Source organism: Acanthopagrus latus, chromosome 20 (assembly GCF_904848185.1).
Source record: "Acanthopagrus latus isolate v.2019 chromosome 20, fAcaLat1.1, whole genome shotgun sequence".
Classification (NCBI taxonomy): Eukaryota; Metazoa; Chordata; class Actinopteri; order Spariformes; family Sparidae; genus Acanthopagrus; species Acanthopagrus latus.
Window position 1 is genome coordinate 6,088,569 of NC_051058.1, and position 24,795 is coordinate 6,113,363.

Sequence of the window (24,795 nt, forward strand, 5' to 3'; positions counted from 1 at the left end):
AAACAAATAATAATAATTTTAGAACAATAGCCTAATGAACAAAACAATTTCCAGTATTGTTACATGTTTTCTTTAACTCTGGATTTATAGGTCAATAATGGCTGTAATAATAATAATAATTAAAATAATAATAATAATAATAATAATAATAATAATAATAATAGTAATAATAGTAATAATAATAATAATAATAATAATAATAATAATAATAGAGAGGGAAAACTTGGTTAGTGGCGAGAGTGCTCTTCAGAATAAAATGAAATTGCAGAGTGGCCCCTTTGTGGGTGTAGTGTTGTTGATATCATATTACTTAATTATAATCTGTTATGTATTAATATGTAAGCACCATCTCAATATTGTGTTTTCTCAGATGGAGTTCATTTGAAGCACTTATTTGTGCTTGTCTGTAGTTTAGTGTGTAACACATAGGACAAATACCCTGCATAGCCCACACACACACACACACACACACACACACACACACACACACACACACACACACAGTCACTGCCGTTAGATAATTGCGGCCTATATGAGGAGAAAGCTCCCAGTTTCCCTCTGAAATGTATTGAAGTGGACGCCTTTCTTCAAGCACTTCATTCCTGCCTCTGAACTTGGGCAAATCGAATCCAGTCCTACAAAGTCCGTCTTATATTACTTAGACTAACATAAAGACATTTTGCTTTAAATGCCAAATTTACTATTGACTCACAATAATAATCCTCATCCTGCTTCGTGAAGCCAAACTAGGAGGATGTGCTTTGCAGAAGCCAATGGGACACGAGGGGTGGAGAGATGCGTGCTCTGAAGAGAGTTGTAGTGCTGAAAGAAAACAGAGACCCGTCAAACTTTACCTGGCCGTGGAGGAGGGGGATGATAAGTTTAACAGGGTATATCTGGGATTTTACTTTTTAGATTTTAGCGCCAAACAGCTTTCCTACCAAAGCGTGCGCATTTACGCAGAGTTCTCCGGGAACCCGTCAGACACCTTCTGGCAAGAATGACAGAAGAGAAGCCTGTGGCAGACCATCCGCGCAGTCCAGCCGGCAGCGACAGCTCCGTGTCCCACCATGGATCTGATTCGGAGTCGCCCATCTCTCCGTTAGGGTCCAGCGCAGAGGAGGCAGCGCGCCGGCCTGGGATTACGCACAAACCGGAGAGCGGCGTTGAGGACGAGCGCTTCCCCGCCTGCATCCGCGACGCAGTGTCACAGGTGCTGAAAGGTTACGACTGGTCGCTGGTGCCGATGCCCTCTCAAGGCGAGAGAGGGCTCAAGTGCAAACCTCACGTGAAACGGCCGATGAACGCGTTCATGGTTTGGGCTCAGGCAGCGAGGAAGAAGCTGGCGGACCAGTATCCTCATCTGCACAACGCCGAGCTGAGCAAGACGCTCGGCAGACTGTGGCGGTGGGTACTGGAGCTCTACGAGAGACCCTCACCTTTAGCTAATGAGTTAGTCTTGGATGTAAACCATCAGAACCATCAGTGTTCCCAAGCAAAGAAATCAGGATATGAATTTCATTCAAAAATGGGACAACTGAGGAGAAGTGCATTGTCTCAAGTTCTGCATAAATAAAAGTATAATATTTGATGGGAAAGTACTCGCAGTAGGTACGGTAAGGTGATTGCTGATTGTGATTTTTTTTCCCTACATGAGCAATTAAAAAACATTGTTTGATTAATATTTTGATGAATATTTATGGATCTTATTGTCTAACTGTTACTAATGATGCATTGATGTGTTCACAATAACTTACTTTGGCTAAGGTTATCTTGGCCTTCTAGGGTGATCAGCCAGTGTAAAAAAACGAGCTGCAGATCCTTACAACCCCACAAAATTAGGTTAAAATTAGGACCCCTGCATCACACCTTTTTCTTGCCAGTGGTACCCCACTTGATACTTTTTCAGCCCTGCCTCTCTGAAAGCCTGTGTAGTTTTCCAATTTTCAATTTCGGAAGCCTCACAAGTGATGCACTTTTAGTGAGATATCAGGGCTGGAGAAAGGAGGAGAGGTGCTACGACTTCCAAAAGCCAATGCAGGCTCTTAAATCTTTGGCCACACCAGTGAGGACAGTGATGTGAGCACTTGCTTATAATGCAGTGATCGCAAGCAGGTGACTGGGAGTTGTGATTACTGTGCTGACTGATTTTGGTACAGTAGGTGTCAGTCTACGAGAACCTATAGTAGCTTGTGTGTAAGATATAAGTACAGTATAAATTTGGAACAAAAACAATTCTGAAAAGAAACTAAAAAAAAATTGAATATTCAGCAATTTGAAACTTTTTATAAATGACAAAATCAAATCATGCCAGGTTGCTGTTGTTACAATAAAGAGGTTCGACCCATGTCCATTTGTCAGTTGGTTTGTCAGCAGGATTACACAAAAACTGCACAGCAGTTTTCCACTAAACTTTAATGGAGGATGGGTCTTGGCCCAGAATAGACCCCAAAAACTTTTGGTGCAGATCCAAAAATAGGGACGAACAGAGGAATCTTTTCTCACATTTTTAAACAATGCAGGCTTTTGAAACAATGCATGGATCGTGGTGAAAAACATCGGGCTCATTTAGGTGGCTCCTATTTATGCCTAAGTAAAAACAGGAGACTGGTGGGCCTTGGTGGATGTATGCATTCTACTAAGTGCCACTGTAGTTGATAATGTTAGTAATTTACGCGCATTACGACTAAAAACGAGACTTGAAAAAAGCTTATGGGGTTAAATGGGAAAAAACGAAATGTTGCAAAGTGAAGTGTTGAGAATGCTTCTAATTTGTCACTTCCTGTCTGGTATTGTTGAAAATGCTAAGACTTTGGGTTTTTCAATACGGAACACAGCACGTATTGCAACATGTGCATCCTTTTTGGAATTAATGTAACGTACAGCCAGCATTGTTGCTATTTAAAAGCGCCGTCAATAATCTGATAACCCGATCCTCTCATCCTCAGACTTCTCTCTGAATCGGAGAAGCGTCCCTTCATCGAGGAGGCCGAGAGGCTGAGGATGCAGCACAAGAAAGACTACCCAGACTACAAGTACCAGCCTCGGAGACGCAAGAGCACCAAACCAGGACAGGGGGACTGTAGACCGGGCCTGATCCAGCAGCAGCACCAGCATGGCCTGTATAAAACAGAACCAGGCGTGGCCAGACTGGCTGGTGTAGGGGAGGTGCACCATCATCACCATCCAGACAGGCCAGGTGACATTACTGATACCATTTAAATCTTCAAAGATGACAAAGTCTTTTTTGTTTCAGCACATATTGATTGGTATTTCCTTGCTTTTGGCTTCCAGGACAGTCTCACGGACCTCCAACACCTCCAACTACCCCTAAAATCGACCTTCACATGGGGAGCAAACACGACGGCCACCGGCCTCTGGACAGCATCACCGGCTCTGTTCCTCCCACCACCCGCCAGAACATTGACTTCAGTAACGTGGACATCTCAGAGCTCAGCACCGATGTCATCGGCACCATCGACGGATTCGACGTCCACGAGTTTGACCAGTACCTCCCTCCCAACAGCCATGGCTCCACTGTTCTTACCCCACCAGACACCAGCCACGGACACAGCAATCCTCCTGGATCCTTCATCCTACCCAGCGTCCACTCTCACTCCCACAGCATTCCCACCTGGACGCCCAAATGTACGATTTCCGCTGGAATGTCGCCATCCACTTCCAGTCGCGACGTTCACGGGATCCAAGAGGACTCTAGCCAAAGACCTCAGATTAAAACTGAGCAGATGAGCCCAGGTCATTACAGCAGCTCCTGCACCTCCACTCCTCCGCCACAATCTGAATACACCTCCCTCGACTCAGGCGTCTGCCCTCCCTCCACTTCGTCCTCATCCTCCACTGGCCAGTCTGACTACGCTGACCTCCAAAGCTCCGGTTTCTACAGCTCCTTCCCCGGTTACCCTCCCCATCTGTATCAGTATCCATACTTTCACTCCTCTCGCAGGCCTTACGCCACGCCGCTTATCAACAGCCTGGCTTTGGCACCACCTGCACACAGTCCACCCTCTGGTTGGGAGCAGCCTATCTACACAACACTCACCAGGCCTTAAAGAGGGAGAAGCCCCTTAAAAGTCTGTGCATATGGACCAAACCTAGCTGGATTTCTGAAGGACCAAGCTGATATCTGTTGGCCAAAGCTTCAAATGACTCATGTCGTGCATAAATTTATGTAACAATAAATTTGTTCATTTTCTTGGGGGTAAAAAATCTAAAGATTGACAAAGATTCAGTGTGTTGACTCTTTTTCTGAGTGGAAAGCACTGAGGAGTGACATTTAAACCTGCACTGGACACTAAAATGTTCCATTAAAACTTCACACTAAGGAAATGTTGGTATGTGAGTAGCACCTATTTAAGACGGGGAGTTTCAGGTTCAACAGCAGGTTTTCCACTCTTAATCTGGCTGAGAAAAATAAAGTCTTTACCTTCAAACTTCTCATTGATGGTTCCAAAGTAGACTGTGTTACATTTTGATTTGAACCGAAGGTATTTCATTTTTTCCCTTTACGAGGCAAGAGTTAGGTATGCATTAATCTGTAAGGAGTTTATGGCCAAAAGCAAAGAGGGATCACGGGGACCAGGATATTGTGTCTCACCTCTCAGTTTATCACTGAAGACCGCATAACAAGCATTTCAAATGAAAATACCCCACCTGCCCAGCTTTAAGGGGTCCAAAGAGTGTCTGTTAGTGTTTGTTGAAAAAGCTGCTTCCTGTTGCTTTTACACTGCGATGAGAGTGAAGAGAGCGAACCAAAATGGTGACGTCAAGGCCAGGAAAGCTGAATAATCAGATGAAACTCATTATAAAGCTTAAGGGAGATGCAGATTCTTGTGACGTGTCTCTGTAGATTCATCAGTGCAAGCGACCCCTTTCACACTGTCACATTGTTTTCACAAAGTCAGTTGATGCCTCGCTAATATAAAAATTTTGACTATTTTGACACTAATTGACCTGTTCAGAAACCTCAAGTCTTGCCATAATTCTATTGAAACCAAGACTCTGGAGTTTTTACGTGCCAAATTAAAATAAATATAAAGTGTTTGTCAGTGAATTTGTGAGGCTGCTCGGCAGATTAATTTACCTTTGTTAAAGCCAGTTCTTCTGTCCTCGTTTCCAATCTTTGAGCTAGCTAGCTAAGCGTAGCTGTACCCCTGGCTGTGGCTACATTTTTTAATGAATAAATACGAGAGTGGTGTCACTCGCCACACTCAGCAGCCACAATAGATTCATATCTGATATCGCTGAGGCCATTTTCTCTCTTGGCTGGACTTTTTGCTCTTGCTGCCGACCTGCTGCTTCATTTCCAGTTCTCTTTCCAGTCCCAGCAGCTGCTCCTGCTGGGTTTCCTGTGAGGAGATCAGCTAATTTCACAGATCCAGCTCGGGGTGGAGTGCCTGATGGACAGGACAGCTGGATTGGGTTTTCCAGGCAATGCGAACAGCTACACGATATGCTCCACTGACTTTTGACACAGAAAAAGGCTTCAACGTTTTGACACTCCTTTTAGAGTATAAAACAGAGTTTGAAAAAACCTTTTCCAACGCACAGTGACCGTTGTCGACACGGTCCCAAAATGGATTGAACCTAAAAGGGCCATATATGAAATCAGGTTTATTTCTTTTCCAATTAAGACCACAGTACCATGTACTGAAGCCTCAACTTCACTATTTAAATGTAATCATTCCCAAAGAGGAAAATATCTGCTACACTTGCCAGCACCTCAGTGACCACACTATCTTGAAGACAAACATGGTGGCTGCTGAGCCGACGTCCCACCCGCTTTTAAACACTTCCTGTGTGGGTGCGACCCGCCCGCAGCAGCTCACTGGCGCACTGTCTGAGCAGTTTGGTGTGACAGCCCGGTTGCCAATGACAACAAGACAGCCAGACAGAAGCAACATTGATTTACCCATAATTCCACGAGGCCTCGGAGCCAGCCAATAGCCTGCATGTGGAAGTTTGTGGAAGAGTGGCGAGATCATCAGGTGACATTTACACCACCCAGACCCGTTCACACTTGTGTCCTACGGTGAGCGCACGAATCCGGACGCGGTGACTGACGAGCGCCATCTACTGCTTTACAAAGTAAACAACAGCATTAGGAAAATACTAGAGTGTGGCACCTTCTACAGTGACCTTTTCTTCACGGATGTGTGACAAATCAAAGGGAAAAAAAATCACAAATGTGTCATTGTAAGGTGCCGGGCCACCGTGCGTCTGCAGAACCACTTCAGTGTTCTTTGGCATCGCTTCACCAAGTCTCTGGAACTTTACTGGATGGATGAACACCTTTCCTCCAGAATACTGAGTTAAATCTCCCACAGTTGTTCAGGTGTATTTAGACTGTGAAGGTATACAACTCATATCATTTCCATTTTTATTCAACTGTTGAATGACCTTTTGAGGTTGAGGAGAAGATCAAGGTACCTCCCATGTCTGCGTATTAGGTATTACAACTTTTACACTTGTCGGAGGAGCCGTTTACTTGAATAGTCTAAGTGAGAATCGTATTTTCCTCCATATTCTTTAGGGAAGCACAGTCCACTCTCACATTTCAATGTTTTTTTTAGGGAGCCATCCTGAAAGGATAGCTCAGAGTGAGGTAGAGATGTTTTCCATCTTCTCTTCTTTTTACATAATTCAAACTCAATATATTTGAATTAAGAGGTTATTTGTACAGCCGGATTATGGCATTAAAGTGATGTGTAAAATAAGAGTCCGAGTCATACTTTTTTTCCAAAAATGTAATCGGTTTAAAAAGAAAGAAGAAAATACAACCATGCGGTCACTGTATGATAAGGCAGCTGAACACCAGCTTGTGATTCTGACACACACTGGCACAAAGAAGCCACTAGATGGTGCTGCTCTTCTGGTGATTGCAGTCTTGGGTTTAAACTTTAAGGGTTCCTCAAATGTAAGCAACCCACACTGTGTCTTTTTTAATGTTTCGAGTTGTACTGTGTTTTTTTTGTTTTTTATTTATTCTTTATTCTTGACAGTCACCCTTCTGCCTGAGTGCCAAGAACAACAACTGGATTGTTTTTCGTACCCTTTTATTAGTCCCGAGAATTAAAAACGCAAGTGACAAAGACTGACCAGTGTTTCATTAAGAGCATTGTCAAGCGTGATCCCTCGTTAATTCCACCATCATACTGTTACAGCTTCTATTATATTGTTATTCAGACCAGGGTCAGCGCTGATGGTGAGACATTTATTATGATAACTGGGTATTATTAATTACTCCATCACTTACAAGTTAGTGTCACCCATAACATGACATGAGATCAGTTGGGAACTGATATATATTCAGTGCAGTCAAATCATTATGTGAGATCTTGCCAAGTATGTGTAAATATTAGCAAGGTTCGTACACTCTGAAGGAAAAGCTTTGAGTCTCCAAAAGAGGAATTCAGTTCTCAGGTTGATTCAATGATCTTGCAACAATCTTATTTATAGGGATATATAGAGGGTTCAGTGTGTGCAATTTTTTCCAACACAACAATACTTTCAGACTTGAAACATTAAAAGCAAAAATTGCTAAAAGTGTTGTTCTTGTTTTGGAGTCATGGATATTGCTCAGTCTTATGGAATTGCACACAATTAATATTTTCTTATCCATGTTTTTCAACTCTATTTCTTAATTAGTCTGCAGTTCTTGTCATGTGCAGTCATCAACCAGTATAATCTTCCATATCACCGCTCTGATACTGAGCTGCATATTAGTGAGTGTGTGTAAATATTAGCAAGGTGCACACACTGTCAGGTGAAAGCTTTAATTCTCCAAAAGAAAAATCTGTTGTATAATCCCCCTCAACAAGACAACAGCATTTCCAAACATTCAAGGAAAAACTGCCAGAATAACTGTTCTTGTTTGGGTGACTGTTTTTTGAGGCACTCTTTGATTGTGTTGAATACAGAAATCTTCCACATTGTCAGCTTCTTTAAATGGAGTGTGTTCGGTCAGGTAGCAGGGCTCACACACACACACAGTGTTTAAGCATAAAGCTCTAATCACACCAGATATTGTATATAACTTTCAAATAGTCCCATCACTGATTGCGAGAGAAATTACAGATCCATTAGGTTTTACTTTTCAAGTTCTAAGTTGAGAACAATAATACGTGTTGATGTCAGCCCACATGATCGCTCACTTACAAGAATACAGCAGAGCCACCACAGCTCTGATATCATCACACAAACACGTAGACAAGCTGACATACTTGGAATAATTCAGCAGTGTTCATCTGTCTGCAGCCATGTAAATGTCACTGTCAGCACCTAGCTTACGCTCACAGGTGTCAGGTGTGCCAAGAAGAGGCGTGGCCAGATTTAAATGTTATCCTTATGTTGCTTATATGGTATGAAAGAAAAAGAAAAAACATTTCTGTTAATCCATTTTAATTTGAATTATGGAAAAGATTTGCTTCCATAATGTGGGATCAAATGCAGCCAAGCTGTGTTCAAAACCACAGAAATTTTAATTGACACTCTAGCAAAGATCCCCAGACCAGTAGATTAATAATACACATGTGACTCTATTATGTATGGAAAAAGTAGCCTACAGGCTAATTTAGAAGCTAATGGAGCTAATGGGTGCACTGAACAGGACTCCTGAGGGGCTGTTATTCGTGTTATTACCTTACTAGCGGTAGTAATGACTTTGTTTACCTCACAGCAGACGAGTGTTAATTCACAGAAACTCCGTGATGCATTCATATTATCTAGCAGCTAGCACGCAAATGCACCTTCGAAATGGTTAGCTTGTCAACACTCAAGTCAACTTCAAGTGATTGCCATGTTGTTTTTTCACTTTCAATTTACATCTGTTTTCCCACAGAGAAACCAAATGGCTAACAGAGACTCGAACAAGCTATTGGCTGCATCCTTCCAGGAAGATGAAACAGTGAACTTCACAACCCTGCAGGCTCTTTTACGCCACATGGTTGGGCAGGTAGAGGAGATGAAAAGTCAGCAGGTAGCCCAACAACTTGTGGTTAATCAGACCGCGGAGGATTTGCGATCGCTGAAGGAAACTCTCCAGAAGTACCCGGACCCAGACCAACTCAGGGAGGAATTGCGTTCTCTGAGGGAAACGCTTGAGAAGTTTCCGGACCCAGACCAACTCAGGGAGAAACTGTCATCTGTGATGGAAACTCTCCAGAAGTGTCCAGACCCAGGTCAATGCAAGGAGGAACAGGATGAGACCCCCAGCCTTGTGGAAATTGAGAACAAGATCAAATTTCTGTTCCATCTCCATGAACGGCTGCACGAGGAAGTGAAAAGGCTTGTCTGTAAAGAAATGGTGAGGGATACAGAGAATGTCGAAGCGATGTCCAGTGTGCAGAATGCAATCCTGCAGCTTCAACGTAAAGGACAGAGCAACTTCGACAAACTCAACGAGGACACACAGAACCTGGCAGGCAAAGTGAGCCATCTGCAGTCTGACTTTGTGTCGAAGCTGTCCAAACTCACCATTCAGGTCGATTCCAAGGTGGCCAGAGCTGATGTGGACTCAATCCTCAAAGAGCACGAGAGGCCTCAGGAAGCGGACGATGCTGCTGGTTTAAGTGACAAACCGGTTCTCAAACACATGCCAAGACCACCCTGGATGCAAAAGCCCTCATATCCCAGATTCCCCCCTGTCAAGACCACCGGTCAACCAAGTTCATTTACTGTTCCTGCTCCGGAGCAGTGCAACAGGAACCAGGATGCAAAAACCCTGAGCCACATACATGAGGTACGTTCGACTGCTGTAAGACAGGAGAGCTCTCATGTGGCGAAAGAGCATCGTAGAGGGAAAACCACACTTACCCCTGCCAGTCGGCATCACGCGGGCCCCTCTACCCAGACTGTGGCGGAAAGAAAGAACCAGGATGTCGTGCAAATGGGTAGACGTAATTGTGATACTTGTGGCCCAGTTAGTAAAATTGAACTACCTCCACTTGACATCAAAGCAGTGAAAGTCCTACCACCTGTTCAGAAAAACAAGCGAAAATCTATGAACACCTCAGCTTCAAAGAATACTAGAGAACATTAGCCAGTTCATCCCCATGTTTGGTTTTCTCTGGGTGCGCCGGTCTCTCCAATTTTTTTAGTTTTCCTAAAAAACTAGGTAAACTAAAAAAAAAAAAAAAGTTGTCCCCTTTTACCAACTTCCCTTACAGGATCCCCTCTCTCCACACTCTACCTTCATTTCTCTCTTATTTTCCTTCTGTGTTTTGGGGCAGGGGAACATCTGCAGGCAGGGAAGGAAAGAGGAACTGTTCTGTAGGACAGCATGGGGCCACTTAATGTGCCTCACAGTCGGGTTCTGGCTCAGGCTAGACCTGTCTCTGTGGAGATCACATGTTCACCCCCATGTGTGGTTGGGTTTACTCCGGGTGCTTCGGTTTCTCCCATTGGTTACGTGTAACCTAAAAAAAAGTTTTGTTCAGGTTGACAGTTCAAATTGTTGATCATAATTGATGACATCGAGAGCCTCTTACGTCACAAATGTTCTGTCTGTCTTTAACTTTATCTGTCTCTTTTCATTTTGCCACATTTACATCTCTGTCACACAACGTTAAAACCATTTTATGGCAAAAAATACTTAAAAATAATAATAATAATAATAATAATAATAATAAATAAAATAAAATTAAGATCCAAATCAAACCTGGAAAATCCCTTTGTCCTTGAGTTGAAATCTGTCATATTTGTATATATAGTGAAGCTACATTTCAGATATGCTGAAATTACAATGATTGAGGAAAAATCAAACACAGACACGCGATTTCAGCATCAACTGTATTAATCTTAACATTTTTATAACGAAACAAACTGTCGCTGTGATTTTAACGTCAACACAACAATGTGTCTTTTAAAACAAGATGCAAAAAACGTAAATAAAACAGTTGTAGAAGTGTTATATAAATTACAATCCTGTCACATTACAATCCTTTAAAGCAGCAACAACTGTCTACGATGACTCAGTATGTTCAACAGTACAAATAAATAAGAGAACAGCTGTCAGATTGAGGTTGTAAAAGAACCCTGTCTGGATGCAGATCAGCCACCTCCGGCTACGTTAACAGCGACGGTGATCACTGAGAGTTTGTGTGGTTTTTATGCATATTTGTTGTTAACAGCACTTTGTAGTTTCAGGTATAACAGGGTGCCAGTGCCAGCAGTTCGACCTCACAGCGTCCTCAACAAAAACGTCACAATTCCACACACACGCGGACACACACACACACACACACACACACACACACACACACACACACACACACACACACACACACACACGGTAAGCCACTGTCATCAAAACTGTACATTCAATAAATTAACAATGCATTGTCTTTGTTAAGCAACCAGTGAAATGACTCTAGATTACATAATTACATTAGATTACAAGTAGAATGAACCATTCACGAGACAAAATCTGGAGGTTGTTGCAGGGGAAAGGGTTGGGGGGGAAGGAAGGGTGATAATGTATAGCACAGGGTTGGTAGGCGCATTAGTGATCACCAGTGTTTCAACCCATGACGGGCCTTTAGTCCCATTAGAGTTCAAAGTGTCAACACACAGACAGACTTGAGTCAAACTGTCTCTTCTTTTAGTCCAACAGAAACCCCCCTTTCTGTCCCCCCAAACCCATCCCCACCACCTCCCACCATGGTCTGCGGTCACACGTTGGGATTGTCTCTGATCTGATTGAGACTGGGCCGATCCAGCTGAGCTGTGGCTCTTCTTGGTCTTCAAGGCTTGTGTTTGAAATGGGCCTCCACTGCAAGGACACACACAATGTTATACACAACACCAGTTTAAAGGGGCAGTATGTCAGATCTGGTCATGTCGAATTCATACTCAAAACTAACAGGGGGCAGCATATCATCAGAGCTGATTTTTTTTATCGTTTTTGAACCCACATTTGTTTACATTGCTGTTTGCAATGCTCGCCAACACACTTCTTCCTTGACTTTGATGGTGCAGTGCCAAGTAACTTTGCCCTTTATCCCAACTGCCAATAAAAATAAAAATATACATAAAATCATTAACAGGACTGTCTTACTCTCTTTTTTATTTTTTATTTTTTTTTAAGAAAAGCCGACAACATAAATGCTGATGAGAGATAGCATTTAGTGACATAAGCTAGTGGAAAAAAGCCTTGATGTGACATTATGACTCTTGTTTTTCTATACAGATAACATATGTAATAATTACCACACTTACTACCACACTAAACATGGCTGACTGCTACAAAATTAATTTCCCTCGGCAACCAACAGCAGCGCAGCCTCTTTTCATATAAAGATTAAAAAAAGGAAAAATGATGCATGAGGTATCAGACACCATTGCACATTTTAATTTGAGGCACTTTTATAGGTAAAATGTATCCAAAAATGTCCAGTTACTAGCCTAATACAAATACTATAGTCTATACACGAATTCCACATGCATCCCACGGTCACAAAGGTTGAGGTAGATGGATCTGCTCCGAGTTTACAAGTGGAAAAGTCTGATTTGAGTGGCATTCATTGTATCTTAATTAGGAAGACTGGAAATCATCGAGTTTTGAGCTGTCTAGAACTCACCATGAGCCGTGTAACTGTCTCAGTCAGACAGCAGTGAGAGACTGCCCAGCTGTCAGTTAAATACTGTTAGCAGAGAGCAGTTATGGTTGATTGCCTGCTAGCCTCAGGAAGGCTTCACTCTGCCGTCAGTCACCCCAGATGGGACTTGAACCCAAAACCCCTGGCTTAGGCAGCCAGTGCCTTATCCATTAGGTCACTGGGGCTTCTCTGATGCCCACGTGTGTCCTGATACAGAGGGTACCACTTGAAAGGCAACAATATGGGAAGCATATGTGTCAGTCGCTGACATAGGAGGCCAGTGACGCATCCATTAGGACACTGGGGCTTCACATATCTCACATCCATACATTTTCAGTCCCAACATAACAATGGCCTCTGATGTCACTTTGGCATTGTGGGGCAGGCAGGCTTCAGGATGTGTGCTCGTGGCCAAAGTTGTTCAGACCAGTCGGCATGCTAGAGAAGTATTGTTCATTTGAACATTTTTTCTTAAATGACTGCTCCTCATGGGGTTAGCAAAGATGCTGTTATAGCATCACTTACATCAGAACTGGTTTCTTCATCGAATGAGGAGCAAAGAATGTCAATGAAACTTATTCAGTTATACAGTTACCAGGGGTTACGTGGGACTCAAAGGTTACTATACCAAAAGTACTTCAGTGGAAAGGCAACGCTGGCCCCTGATGCTACTGTGACAGTAACATAGAGAAAACATAAAAGATATGAAGAGAAACACATGTACGATCCGATATAAAAACAGACCCTCTAACAAAGGAGGAGATAGTTTACGACACAAAATACATTGTGATGTTAATTATGCTGCTTGGTTTGCACCTTGTGTGTTAAAAGATACAACCATACAGAGACCCATGCTTAAAAGCATTGTTGCATAAAGCGGCTAGCTTCACAGGGGACCTTAAAACATGGCACCACAAACACTAAAGACAAAACAGGAATAAAGGGATCCTGTCGGTATTCAAATGTTTAGAGATTTCCTCACCTGCATATTCCTGTGGCCTCATCGGCCGATTGATGACCCTCTGGAAGGCAGCTATCCAATCTCGTTGCTCGGCCTCGGTCTCGCAGGCAAACAGGAACTTCCTGTCGGGCGTGACGATGGTGATGCCGTGGTTCCAGTGGTAGCCCTGCGTGGATGGGGGCAGGCCGGAAAGGACGGTGTAGCTGTTCTCCTTACTGCCGATGAACACCTCGCCACGGGCATAGGCATCCTGGGAAGCAGAGAGAGTGAGAGAGAGAGAGAGAAAAGTAAAAGTTGTGGTAACTAAAGGGATCAGTCAGGACTGAAGGAAAGGTCATGTCTCCTTACCAGAGGGTCTTTGAAGTACATGAGTCTCCTGTCATCCATAGTAAACCACCTCTTCTTGAAGCCCTCTGTGTGCTGTGGCAGAGCAAAAGACAATTGCATTTTGAAGAGAGAAAAAACAGACTTGGTACACTGCAAACACTAGAATTTGTCATCAGAGGTCTAAAGGGTGTCTGCAACTTTTAACAAACTGCAGCCATCCTTTTTGTCAGGTTAGGTAAGAATTAAATATACATGAATATATAAACAAAATAAATGTATAACTATAATAAAATAAAGGTTGCTGTATAAGCTATAGCTATACTGAGCTCTATATATAGCTATATAGTACACTTTAAAGCAATATTTTACAAGCTGGGGGGCAGTCACAACATAAACGAAAAAAGTGGTTCTGACATACAAAACAGCAATATATAAAAAAAGATTCATGTAACATATTTTAAGTTATCCCTAATCTGTGATCTTTTTCACAGGAAATACCAAACCTTTTCAAAATAAACATTCTGATGGTGAGAGATCACTTGAAGGTGAAATATCTAAGAATGGACACTCTGTTTAATTCAAGACCAAAAGAGGTCAGCAAATTGCGAGAGTTACCGCTAACTGTTGCTAACTGTAGCAGCCATTACCTAGAAGGTTGTCTAGTTTCACAGTCCGAACTGGGAGTGTGGAGATCTTCAGTCCGGAACAGGACGGGGCTACCTGGTTAGCATGCTAAATATAATATATATCTATACAAAACAATTCCTTTATGTCAGAACTGTGATTCACATTCTCCTGATAATTTCAATAAGACTGTGTTCGAAAAAAGAAATCTTATATATTGCTTATTCAATACATTGCGTTGAGGGGTTGCAAGTGCACCCACAATTCCATGCGATATTATCCGCCATAGTGTCTGAGGTGTAAGAGAATTAGAGCTTATATCAGGCCCAAAAAATCAAGCACGATCTGACCCGAGCGCATGCACGTTGTGTCTGAGCCCAGCCAAGCCCGACATATTAACAGTAGTTATGAGCTCGATTTTTGCACGTTTTCTATCTGAAAATACAGTCATTACTTTGAGTTATTAAAAAAAAAAAACGCACACACAAATGCTTGATCAAAGGCCAAGCCCAGCCCGACCCGGCCCAAGGATAGTCGGGTTAGGGTCAGGCTCGGGCTGGGGAAGAGAATCTAAACTCTAAAGAGAACACATCAGGAGGTGAATTAACTTAGTATATATTTATGCCTCGATATGTCACATTTCTGTGCTCCAGCCAAGTGCTATAGCACACTATATACAAATGTTGAATCTTCATGGACTGAAGCATTGTCCCTGCAGATTGCTTTATTGTCTTAGTGCTCTTCTCTTAGGCTGTATCTCGTGGCCTGGGGAATTAAGAAATGCATATTTGGAGCTATTGTCCTCATTTTTCATTAGATGATGTTTTTTTTGCAAATCCCTGCACTACACCACTTCGCAGTGGTTACTTGAACAACCTTTCTGTCTGCACATCCGACAGAATGGAGGATTAGTCAATGCCCCCAAATACTTGTATGTGTGAAAGAATAAGCCCAATAAAGGTTGGAAACTATTGTTCTGTACCTGAACTACAGACACTTTGACAGGATCTGGGCGAATATGACTGTGAAGTTGAGGTGTGATAATATACATTTTCTAGATTTGACTGTAGAGGGGCGTGAGGATCCAGAGAGCACGACCGCAACACAAACCTTTGGACCCGTCTTCTCCATAAAGCCTTCCTTCATGAAGTTTCGGGTCAGTTTGGGCACCAGCTTAATAAAAAATAAAAAAAGATTACGATTAGTGCTCGTCACATATTAAAAGATGATTAAAGAATTAAGTGACATAAAAAGAAACAGTCAACAAGCAATAAAAGTGCTTAACACAGATACTAAAAGAAATTGCATGATTACTGATGTTACATTCTTGGTTTTTCTTGGTATTTCAGACCAGCTTTTTCTCGACATTACGCTCCATAACATCAAATCAGTCGCCCTCACCTCCTCGTCACTCGCTCCGGGGAAGGCCACCTGTAGGTAGTGGAACCTGGCCGCTCTGATAGCATTGAACCAGTCGACCATCTCCTGTGTAAAAAAAAAAACAAAACACCTTTAGTGACAACATATCCTGCTGGAAACCCACGCACTGTCTATTCACAGTATGTATTTTTAACCTGGGTAAACAATTTTTTTTCCCCTAGATGCCGGAGAAGGTAAATTTCCGACAAAATAAGGTGCAGCCAAAAGGCATCTTGGCCCTGTGGATGCTGCAGTGCTGTCGATAACTCCGCCACAGAGCGAGAGCGACGGTGACACCGAATGAACCCAATGAACTCTCTCAGTCACGGCCGTCAGTGACAGCGCTCAGCCAGCAGAGGGAGCAGTGCTATTCCTGTCTGAGGCTCCACTCTCTCCCCGGATGGTTATTAATATCTGTCTCTTTCTTCCCACTAATCTTCTCATTTTTGATGGAGTCTCTCTCTCTCACTCTCTGACTCAAACACACACACACACACACACACACACACACACACACACACACACACACACACACACACAAACATAAAGAGGTTCAAAATCACAATGTTGCTTGAATAGAGAATGAGGGCAAACTCTTATTTAAGAATTCCTGGTTCTTTCTTGAAAACCAAAATAAATGAGTACTTGGTGTTCTGACTCAGATCATGTGTCTCTTTTTTTCCTAGCAGTAACACTAAATTTGCATTGTTCTTTCCAAGAAACAGAACGGAAATTATGGGATCAATAAATACAATTATTACTGTAGTGATTAAAAATACTTTCGCTGTTGATCCTACAAACCAGGCAACATTTAATACATTGATCACTACTTCGCTGTGGATGCGAATATACAACAAAGGACTGGAGATGCATCCGTCTCCATTGAGTCAGCCCACACGTGGAATGTGCATTGACATTTGGGATCTGACCTCATCCCTACCCACATGGGAGTGCCACACTCAGCCCAGCATGGGGATGAGGGGAGGCTATGTTTTACCCCACAGCTGGATGCTGGGTCGGAGGTGGCGCTTTATGAAGAGCAGCAGAAGGAGCAGCAAGCGGCGGACCTGAGAGACACACTAACTAGCTTACAGGCTACGCATGATTCAAGCAGAAGGTTATTACCAGTCAAAATCTATTTTGTAATGCTTCCTGGATTAAATTCATTTCAGTAACAGTCAGGTCAAAATATAAAACTGAACTTGTAGATTTTCCTGTGGGCTGGCTCTGATATTTGAAATGTGAGTACTGGTTGTACACTGTAGCAATCGCAGCCCTTTTCTTACCCCATAACACCCCATTTTTGAACGCTACAACAATTCTTGCCGTTTTCACTGAATATGGATGTAGACACATCGAATTAAAGCTAAAAATTGGCAGAGCCAAAACAACACCAAAATGTACCATTAATCAAATGCATTCTGGCTGCTGTGTTACATAAAATAGTGACAATTAGCAGTGTACCTTAGCATCGCTGTGATAGACAAAGATGTTCCTTGTGCTGTTGTCTTTCAGGTAGGTGATCTGCAGGCCACAGGGGTTGCCAATCTTAGCCGGCTGGAAGGTGGCATTGAGGGTCTCAATTTTCATCACCGCTTTGGGATCCCTCGCCTTTGGGGAGAAATGCACGAACCACAAAAAGTTCACAGTTTCATGTCTCAAAATCTCTGAGTATGGCAGGCTTTTACCAAAGTGAAAATGTGCGTCTGTGAACACCCTTTTAAAATCTGCTGTATCATCTCGCTTACATCCTGCTTGTTGAAGTATTTTAGCGCTCCCTCCCTCTCCGACAGGATGAACTTTCGGCTGAGAAACTGACCGTTGTCTCTTCCTCGTTTCCATAGAAACCCCTCTCGGTACCCTGGGCAGAGAGAGAGAGAGAGAGAGAGAGAGAGAGAGAGAGAAGTGAGTGCGGTTGGGAGGATGGTATCACAATCCCATCAGAGCAGATGAGAGATTAAACGGGGGAGGCATTAATAACAGTAATGGTGAGATGTTGTAGCTGGTCGGTGTAAGATGATCCATCAGTTAAGCTCAAATCAAAGATCGTTTGAAATCGTGTTTAGGAGGGGAGTGAGGAAATGGAGACGGAGGGAGACAACACAACATCCAAGAGATGCAGCATCAGGCAGCGTGCAGAGATTTTTATTGTCTCCAAAACTAAGAACATCCTCTTTTCATGTTAATGATACGCTATTTCTATTTATAGCCTGTAATGTCTCCATCTTCTTCTTCAGTCTATTTTGGTGTACAGCTCTGGCCACACTGCTTTCTTTTACTCCTTTTTCTCTCTTTCTCTATTTTGGTCAAGCTGTGAAGTGTCTTCCCTCTAATCTGGATCTATTCTAGTGCCTTAATGGGTGGAGGATGACTAAACACAATCAGGCAGCGCTCCGAAGGAGGGACTAATTTACAGTGACTCATCGCGATATCTGGAGTGTTTTAAAACAAGCGATGGAAGTGAAGTTAATTTTCTGAAATAATACATAGTGCAGAACAGAATAAATTAAATACTACGTTTAATCATATTTGTGAAAGAGGAAGAACATCATGAGAGGGGAGATCAATTAAGTAAGAGGAACTTAAAGGGCTGATTTGCAAAAAATTTGATTATTCAAGTGATACCCAACCAGGACGACAGTTTTGTTCCACTTTAACACTTTAACTTGCAAGACCGCAGTTACAAAATAGCTTTACTTGTGATTCGGGTGAGCCAATACTTTAACTGGAACATAAGACAGCATTTGTCTAATTTTTTGTGTGCTAGGTAGATAACTAACAGTAGATTTATTTTGGTTTTATTTGCTCAAAGTCCTGCCTGTTGCTGCTAGGAATTAGAATCAAATAAAGTCATGAAGGTCATTAAAGGAAACTGCAGAGTTTGGTTTGTGTTCTGTCTCCATGAGTGACCTCTTTGACATTACTCATTAGTCATTTTAACAATCATTGATATAAAGAATCTACTTGTGCAGCTTTAAGGCAAAATTCTGTGTGCTCGTTTCAAACACTGTGAGTTTGAAGGACATCATGAGGAGTTTGAAGGGTTTGACATCAAACATATAAGCCAAAGTTTTATGTGTGCCATGTATGTAACACGTCTCATTTACACGTTCACACACAACTTCATGCCTCTACTGTCCTGTTCTTCATCCTCTCATTCAAGGCACACCGCCATTGATTACCTCTCCTCTATCTTCTCATCCTCTGCGCTCATTTTGCTCCATCTTTATGTGTGTGTGACTTTCTGACTTGAAACGGTCACCTACACCCGCATTACCTCATCGATCAATAGGCCTCCTTGTCCCCACCCTCGCCGCCTTCACCGACACTCTCTTCATCCTCCTATCCTTTGCATAGCGGATCAATATAAACATCGTCTGCTGTGTAGGCTGGGTTACTGCCAGTAGTCAATTTCAGATGCCCACTCATGCACCCCCACACACGCACGCGCGCGCACACACACACACGTCAATGTCATGCACCTTGCAATGAATGATGAAGAGAGCCTGAATGCGCAAACAAAGATGACGGAATGACTCATATCATTGCCCCGTCTGCATGTATGCGCCCGTGTGTGCACGCTGCCCCACCGCAACAATAAACACATGAGGTCACCGCAAGCCAATCAGAAAGGCTCCATCTTCAACATGACTGCGAAATGTTGAGTTAGACACGCACGGCCCCTACATACAAATGCTGTGCACTCAACATCCACGCGCACACACACACACACACACACAATCAAACAAACAGGGACAATTAAAGTGTCACTGCTTGAATATAACAGTGGCACTTTAAACTGCAAACATATACACAACCACTTAGGAGAAGAAGGATGAGAATGAATGTTTGAAAGGTCGGTGGATGTTTCAGGGGTAATTGAATTGCAGCTATTGGCATCCGCCAGGAAATGTTTGTCCAAGGAGTTTTTCAAGGTTTTGCTTATCGAAGGGTAAACAATGCAAGATTGGCACAACAATACAACCACAATTTTTGGTATACAAGCTTCTGCCAGTACGACTGCATCGACTCCTGCAAAAAAGACAGAATTTCTTGCACTTTTAGAAGAAATCGGTGATAATGACACATATAAACAAGGTAACAGCCTCTCCGCTAGGTATTATTGCAAAGGTGTTAACAAACCTTATCTGCAAATAATTCTCTTACTATTGTGATTAGAACGTTGACTGAAAGCTCAAGTCAGAGGCTGTTCTGTAAATAGTTTTCCAGGAAATCACAAATGCAGCAACTTTTGATCAACCCCAAAGCAATTTCAGGCATAACTCCCCATCCTAGAGATACTAAGGTGCTTTCGAGGAGATTTCAAAATATCAAGGTATATATTGTGTATTGCGATATGGCTTAAAAATGTCATGGTATCATTTTAAGGTCAAATCACCAAGCCCTACTCATATCTGCACAGTAAATGTGAAACTACATTCTGGCGATGGTTAGCTTAAGTTAGCTTAGCCTAAAGAATGAAAGTGACTTCATTCAGTGTTTGCAAAAAACTTAATGCAGAACATATAAAGTTCATAAATGAACTTTAGGGATGCTGTGAGGCAGATTTTCTTACCTTCAAAAAGCTAGCTATGTACAATATTTATGCTAAGATAACCTCTTAGTAGCCTGGCCTTTTCTTCATATATACCATACAAACACAAGAGTGGTATCAATCTCCCCATATGACTCTCAAAAAGAAAGCAAACATGTATTTCAAAAAAATGCCAACCTATTCCTTTGATACTGTTTTCTACATAGCTGAGACCATTAATCATCAAATATTCAAGTTGTGTGCCCTTGTCTTGTTGCAATCCAAGGGGTACTAATGAGGAAAATGAGCTTAAGCCTGCAAATAAATCATCTTGGACGAGGGTCCTCACAAGCGTAATAATGCAAACATGTCACGTACCTGCTGAGTAAGGCTCCTGTTTTTCGATAAACTCAAACTCGTTCCTCTCGTACTTGGCTCTGATCCACTGCTCTCTCAGCAGCCTGGAGAGGTGGAAAAACACACACAGTTAGCTGCCTCTTCAGCTGCACTCGCTAAGGGCCCCCGATATACACACATACAGTATGAAACTTTTCCCACTCAGACTGACTTTTAAATCCACACACACAAAAAAAAGAAATCATCAGCTAGTTTTACCTCCTGTTGTCCTTATAAAGTGACTAACAGAGGAGTTCTTGCTGTGAGAAGCAGGCCGCCACGGAAGATGAACGAGGAAAAAAATGAGCAGCTGTAACATCATCATCTGTCTTTGTTTTCACTGATTCAAGAATTTATAGTCTAATGGACAGATTTACTTCTGACACAAACACTGGCATTCATTCAGATATGACGGGATGGTATTTAAATGGTATTTGTGAGTGTATCTGCTTTCATACCATCTGTAGAGGTAAAATGACTATACGAATAAAACACAATTTAGTCAAAGAACATGAGGGAATACAATTGACATTTTGGAAAACATGTTTTTCTGCTTCCTAGCTGAGAGTAAGACAATCGATATCCCCTCTCACATATGACTAGAAAGTAAGCTTAGCTTACAGACTTCCTTCCATAAAACCATGCATCATTTTTTACACTGATTTTTGCTTGGATTAATCAAACAACATAGAATTTGCTAATGACGTAGCTGATGTTGTTACATCTGAACAGAGCCTGGCTAGCCGTTTCACCCTTAATTAATTAATGTGAAACATGAATATATAAAAATTAAATCCCAGTAGAGTTGTCACGAACAGGAACATTAACTACAGATATCAAAACCAACATTAGCAACTTTTATGCTGCTCTGTGGCTATTGACTCACTTTTTGGAGCTGGCATCCTGTGGCAATTTCAAGAACTGCAGTATTTGGCACTCATGTTTCTTAGCTGATCCTGATTCAGGAAATGCCATAACCCCTTGAGCACTCATAGACATGTATTAGGGATGTATCCCGGTGTCACGGTAAACAACAGTCAAATTCCCGACGGTGACGGTTACCGCTTTAAGTTTTAATAACCATGGTAACCGCTGCGGTCGATGACCACGGTGTGGAAAACTCGCAAGATATTTCCTAAGTCTCACTACGCTCATTAATCCTTTTTGTTTTGATCTAAAAAAATTATCCAACCTGTTTCTCAGGCAAGTGATGTCATCTACGTTGTGAGTTTTGCGATCTATTAGTTGCACCCTCAGTATTAAATAACAGTGACAGTAATAATTAATAATGACATGTTCTACTCATTTTTATGGTTTTTATGGTTTTTAAGGTTTATTCTGCACTGTTTTGAGACATCCTTTTATACTTCTTTAATGTTGATTTTGCAGTGTTTTGATAAGGTTTTGAATTTGGACTATTTTAATATATAATAAATCTATTTCAATACAAATGTTGGTGAAATTATTTCAGTTTATCAGTGTTTTTTCAACAAGACATTTTAAAAATACCACAAAATGTTCATACCGTTACATCCCTAGCCTGCATTGAAACATGAACCCCTTCGAGTCAAATATGATTGCTACCTTTGTTTCCACACTTTTAACCAAATCCGCATATTAAAGGAAGCAATCACAGTTTTCAGACAGCCTCCCTCTCCGGCATGAGGAGAAACAAATGGCAGCAGTCGGCACATCACCATGCCAACAATCTCCTTCATCCTGTTTCCTTCTCTACCTCTCTCAACCTATCAGTCCATCCCCCCCCCACCGGCTCCAAAACTGCTTTCATCCTCTCCATCTTGACACGTTTCTCGCATTACTCGCCCCTTTTCTCTCTCGAGCAGGATTTAAACAGCCGTTCCATCAGCATCAAGGAGTAAGATGTCTTGCTCTTAGCAGATATTTCTTTTGAACGACGCCTTCTAGTGGCACTGGATCTTAAACGCTAAAACCCCGTGGCTCTCTGGGGAGCAGAGCGAGCGAACACAAAGAGCGCCATGGCACAGACACTGAGAGAGACACTTCTCTCTCATCTAGGCCCCCTCTCGCTCTACCCTTCTCGGTTCTGTTTCCGTCTGTTGTAATGAAATTCTGTCGGAAGGAGGCAGACGCAGAAGAGAGGTGGACAGAGGAGGCTAAAAATGTTCGAGACGGCCAAAAGTGTGACCACCTCAACTCATGAAATCAAAGTATCTGACGTCCGAAAAAGGTAGAAAAGAGGGGGGAAATAAATCAAGTGTTTGATAATAATAGTGTTGATGTTGTCAGAAAAGTTTAAGCTCAACCAATCAACTATGACTCAAAGATCTTAAGCAGCATGAACTCGTCCAAGGGGGTGCGAGATTTCTTTTTTTAGCCCTTTTATACACACAAAGAGGAAGAGGAAGTTGCACTTAAGTGATATACAAAGTCAGAGGTGTAAACCATTAACTATGATGCCACCGAGCAGCACGGTGCATCACTTTTGCACTAATCGGCACAAAGCTGCCTCTGCATTCAGCATTTTCTCACCACGTTTAGTCACAGGCAGCGTGGCCACGGAGGACTGCCGGCTCAAAAAAGGGCCAACATCGCATGGAGCAACGACGCTTTAAAGCCGCGGTGATCAATACTTTCATTGCAAGAATAAACCACTTGACTACGTCTAACGCGAAAGGGGCTGCTGGTAGCACTGTACCCAGAGAATGTCAGCACCCCGCTCTGCAGGTTCCCCTCAGCTCACAGAGCATTTGATAGTATCGTCTTTCAGCAAATACTTGAGGTTTTGAGACCTGAAACTTTCCTGCTTAGGTTTTCCAGAACTGTTCTATTCAGCCATCCTTAATGTTGTTATTTGCACCTTTAATTTTCCACAATGAAGTCCATCTCAAAATGTACTCCATGAAAAAGGCACCCATGTAGCTTAGCTGAGGCCAGCTAGCTCCTGTTAGCAACAGTAAATGATGACACACCACTCTATGGTTTTCACTATTTATACAGGGGGAAAAAACAGATGCCAAAATACAAGTGAACTTATCAGTCGCCTCTGATATTTTCTCCATTTAAAGGTTATTTTACACATTGACACACAAACACTGACCTTTGCATGGCACTGGTGTCGTAGTGGAAGTTCAGCGGAGAACAGACTGGCACAACTATTGCCAAATGGTAAAATATTTTATCATCATTCCAAAAAAAGGAGGTTGTTATCAAGTAAATACTGTTTTCAAGTTATATTTGGCGCTAAACAGATTGTTCCACACCATTTTTAACACTAGCCCGTTCTCTAGAACAGAAGTAGGCCTAATTTAGGGGAGGTATGCTCAGTTAGCCTCAGCAAAGAATTAGCTAACTAGCAAATAGCTAGGCCGCATGAGTTGGCAGACATTTACTCTGTTCAGACGAAAACTGTTTCAATAAATATCGTGTTTGCATGCCAGTCTTGGTGTTTTGAACAGTCACAGCTGAATGAATGAGCACTTACTTGCAGTCACTGTGTGTCGGTCTGTAGTAGAAAGCCGGGACCTTCTGCTCGTATTTGGCCTTGGCTGCGTTGTTTCCCATAGCAGCCATCAGCTGAAGAGAGGGAGACAGGAAAACACAACCTGGTCACATGAATGCTGTTCACTGTCAAACATTCACTTCAATGGAATAGACAGTGTTTTTTTTTTTTTCCCCATAAGCTGCATTTTTCAACTGAGTCGTCGAGTCGGGTTTTAGAGATGGTTTTATTTTGAAAACACTTCCGTGAGGTACCATGTCTCCTTCTATTGCCATTTCAAAATCAAATGTGATAGAAATGAAGAGAAAGGCAACATCTTTATTCCTTAAAGACGCTGTAAAATCGTAGGTAAGAAAAAAAATAACGCTGCTCTTTACAGCAGCCATGACATGCCAAAGAATAAGCCCTGGAGAATGGTGACAACAAAACTACAATAGGA

The 24,795-nt window shown here is 42.3% G+C and overlaps 3 protein-coding genes across 4 annotated transcripts in view; 2 read left to right on the forward strand and 1 right to left on the reverse strand.

Annotated features, from left to right (window-relative positions):
* The first annotated feature begins 833 nt into the window (after nt 1–833).
* Nucleotides 834–4,245, forward strand: sox8a (SRY-box transcription factor 8a). Its single transcript, XM_037080974.1, has 3 exons — nt 834–1,407; nt 2,949–3,199; nt 3,295–4,245. Exons 1-3 carry the CDS (start codon nt 1,001–1,003, stop codon nt 4,068–4,070), a joined length of 1,434 nt encoding a protein of 477 aa, XP_036936869.1. The 5' UTR covers nt 834–1,000; the 3' UTR covers nt 4,071–4,245.
* Nucleotides 4,246–5,952: 1,707 nt separating this feature from the next.
* Nucleotides 5,953–10,344, forward strand: LOC119010202. The gene is made up of 4 exons (XM_037082177.1): nt 5,953–6,105; nt 6,219–6,371; nt 8,858–9,757; nt 10,324–10,344. Exons 3-4 carry the CDS (start codon nt 8,867–8,869, stop codon nt 10,342–10,344), a joined length of 912 nt encoding a protein of 303 aa, XP_036938072.1. The 5' UTR covers nt 5,953–6,105; nt 6,219–6,371; nt 8,858–8,866.
* Nucleotides 10,345–10,778: 434 nt separating this feature from the next.
* Nucleotides 10,779–24,795, reverse strand: part of LOC119009577 (arf-GAP with dual PH domain-containing protein 1-like) — a 30,847-nt gene continuing 16,830 nt past the window's right edge. The window contains exons 3-11 of one of the 2 annotated variants that reach the window (XM_037080976.1): nt 24,339–24,430; nt 20,858–20,940; nt 17,694–17,806; nt 17,410–17,556; nt 15,928–16,011; nt 15,637–15,699; nt 13,924–13,995; nt 13,597–13,825; nt 10,779–11,788 (exon numbers count right to left, since the gene is read on the reverse strand). In XM_037080976.1, the coding sequence (XP_036936871.1) occupies nt 11,760–11,788; nt 13,597–13,825; nt 13,924–13,995; nt 15,637–15,699; nt 15,928–16,011; nt 17,410–17,556; nt 17,694–17,806; nt 20,858–20,940; nt 24,339–24,430 (912 nt within the window). In that variant the 3' untranslated portion in view covers nt 10,779–11,759. Of the gene's footprint in view, nt 11,789–11,821; nt 12,023–13,596; nt 13,826–13,923; nt 13,996–15,636; nt 15,700–15,927; nt 16,012–17,409; nt 17,557–17,693; nt 17,807–20,857; nt 20,941–24,338; nt 24,431–24,795 lie in introns of those variants that run through there. The other variant, XM_037080975.1, reaches the window with a different exon arrangement.

Excerpts from the sequence above, each read along its gene's own strand:
- sox8a (XM_037080974.1), top strand. The coding sequence starts at position 1,001 with ATGACAGAAGAGAAGCCTGTGGCAGACCATCCGCGCAGTCCAGCCGGC. Across the intron at positions 1,408-2,948 it reads ACGCTCGGCAGACTGTGGCG|ACTTCTCTCTGAATCGGAGA; the intron begins GTGGGTACTGGA and ends TCTCATCCTCAG. Across the intron at positions 3,200-3,294 it reads TCACCATCCAGACAGGCCAG|GACAGTCTCACGGACCTCCA; the intron begins GTGACATTACTG and ends TTTGGCTTCCAG.
- LOC119010202 (XM_037082177.1), top strand. The coding sequence starts at position 8,867 with ATGGCTAACAGAGACTCGAACAAGCTATTGGCTGCATCCTTCCAGGAA. Across the intron at positions 9,758-10,323 it reads CCCTGAGCCACATACATGAG|TCGGGTTCTGGCTCAGGCTA; the intron begins GTACGTTCGACT and ends TGTGCCTCACAG.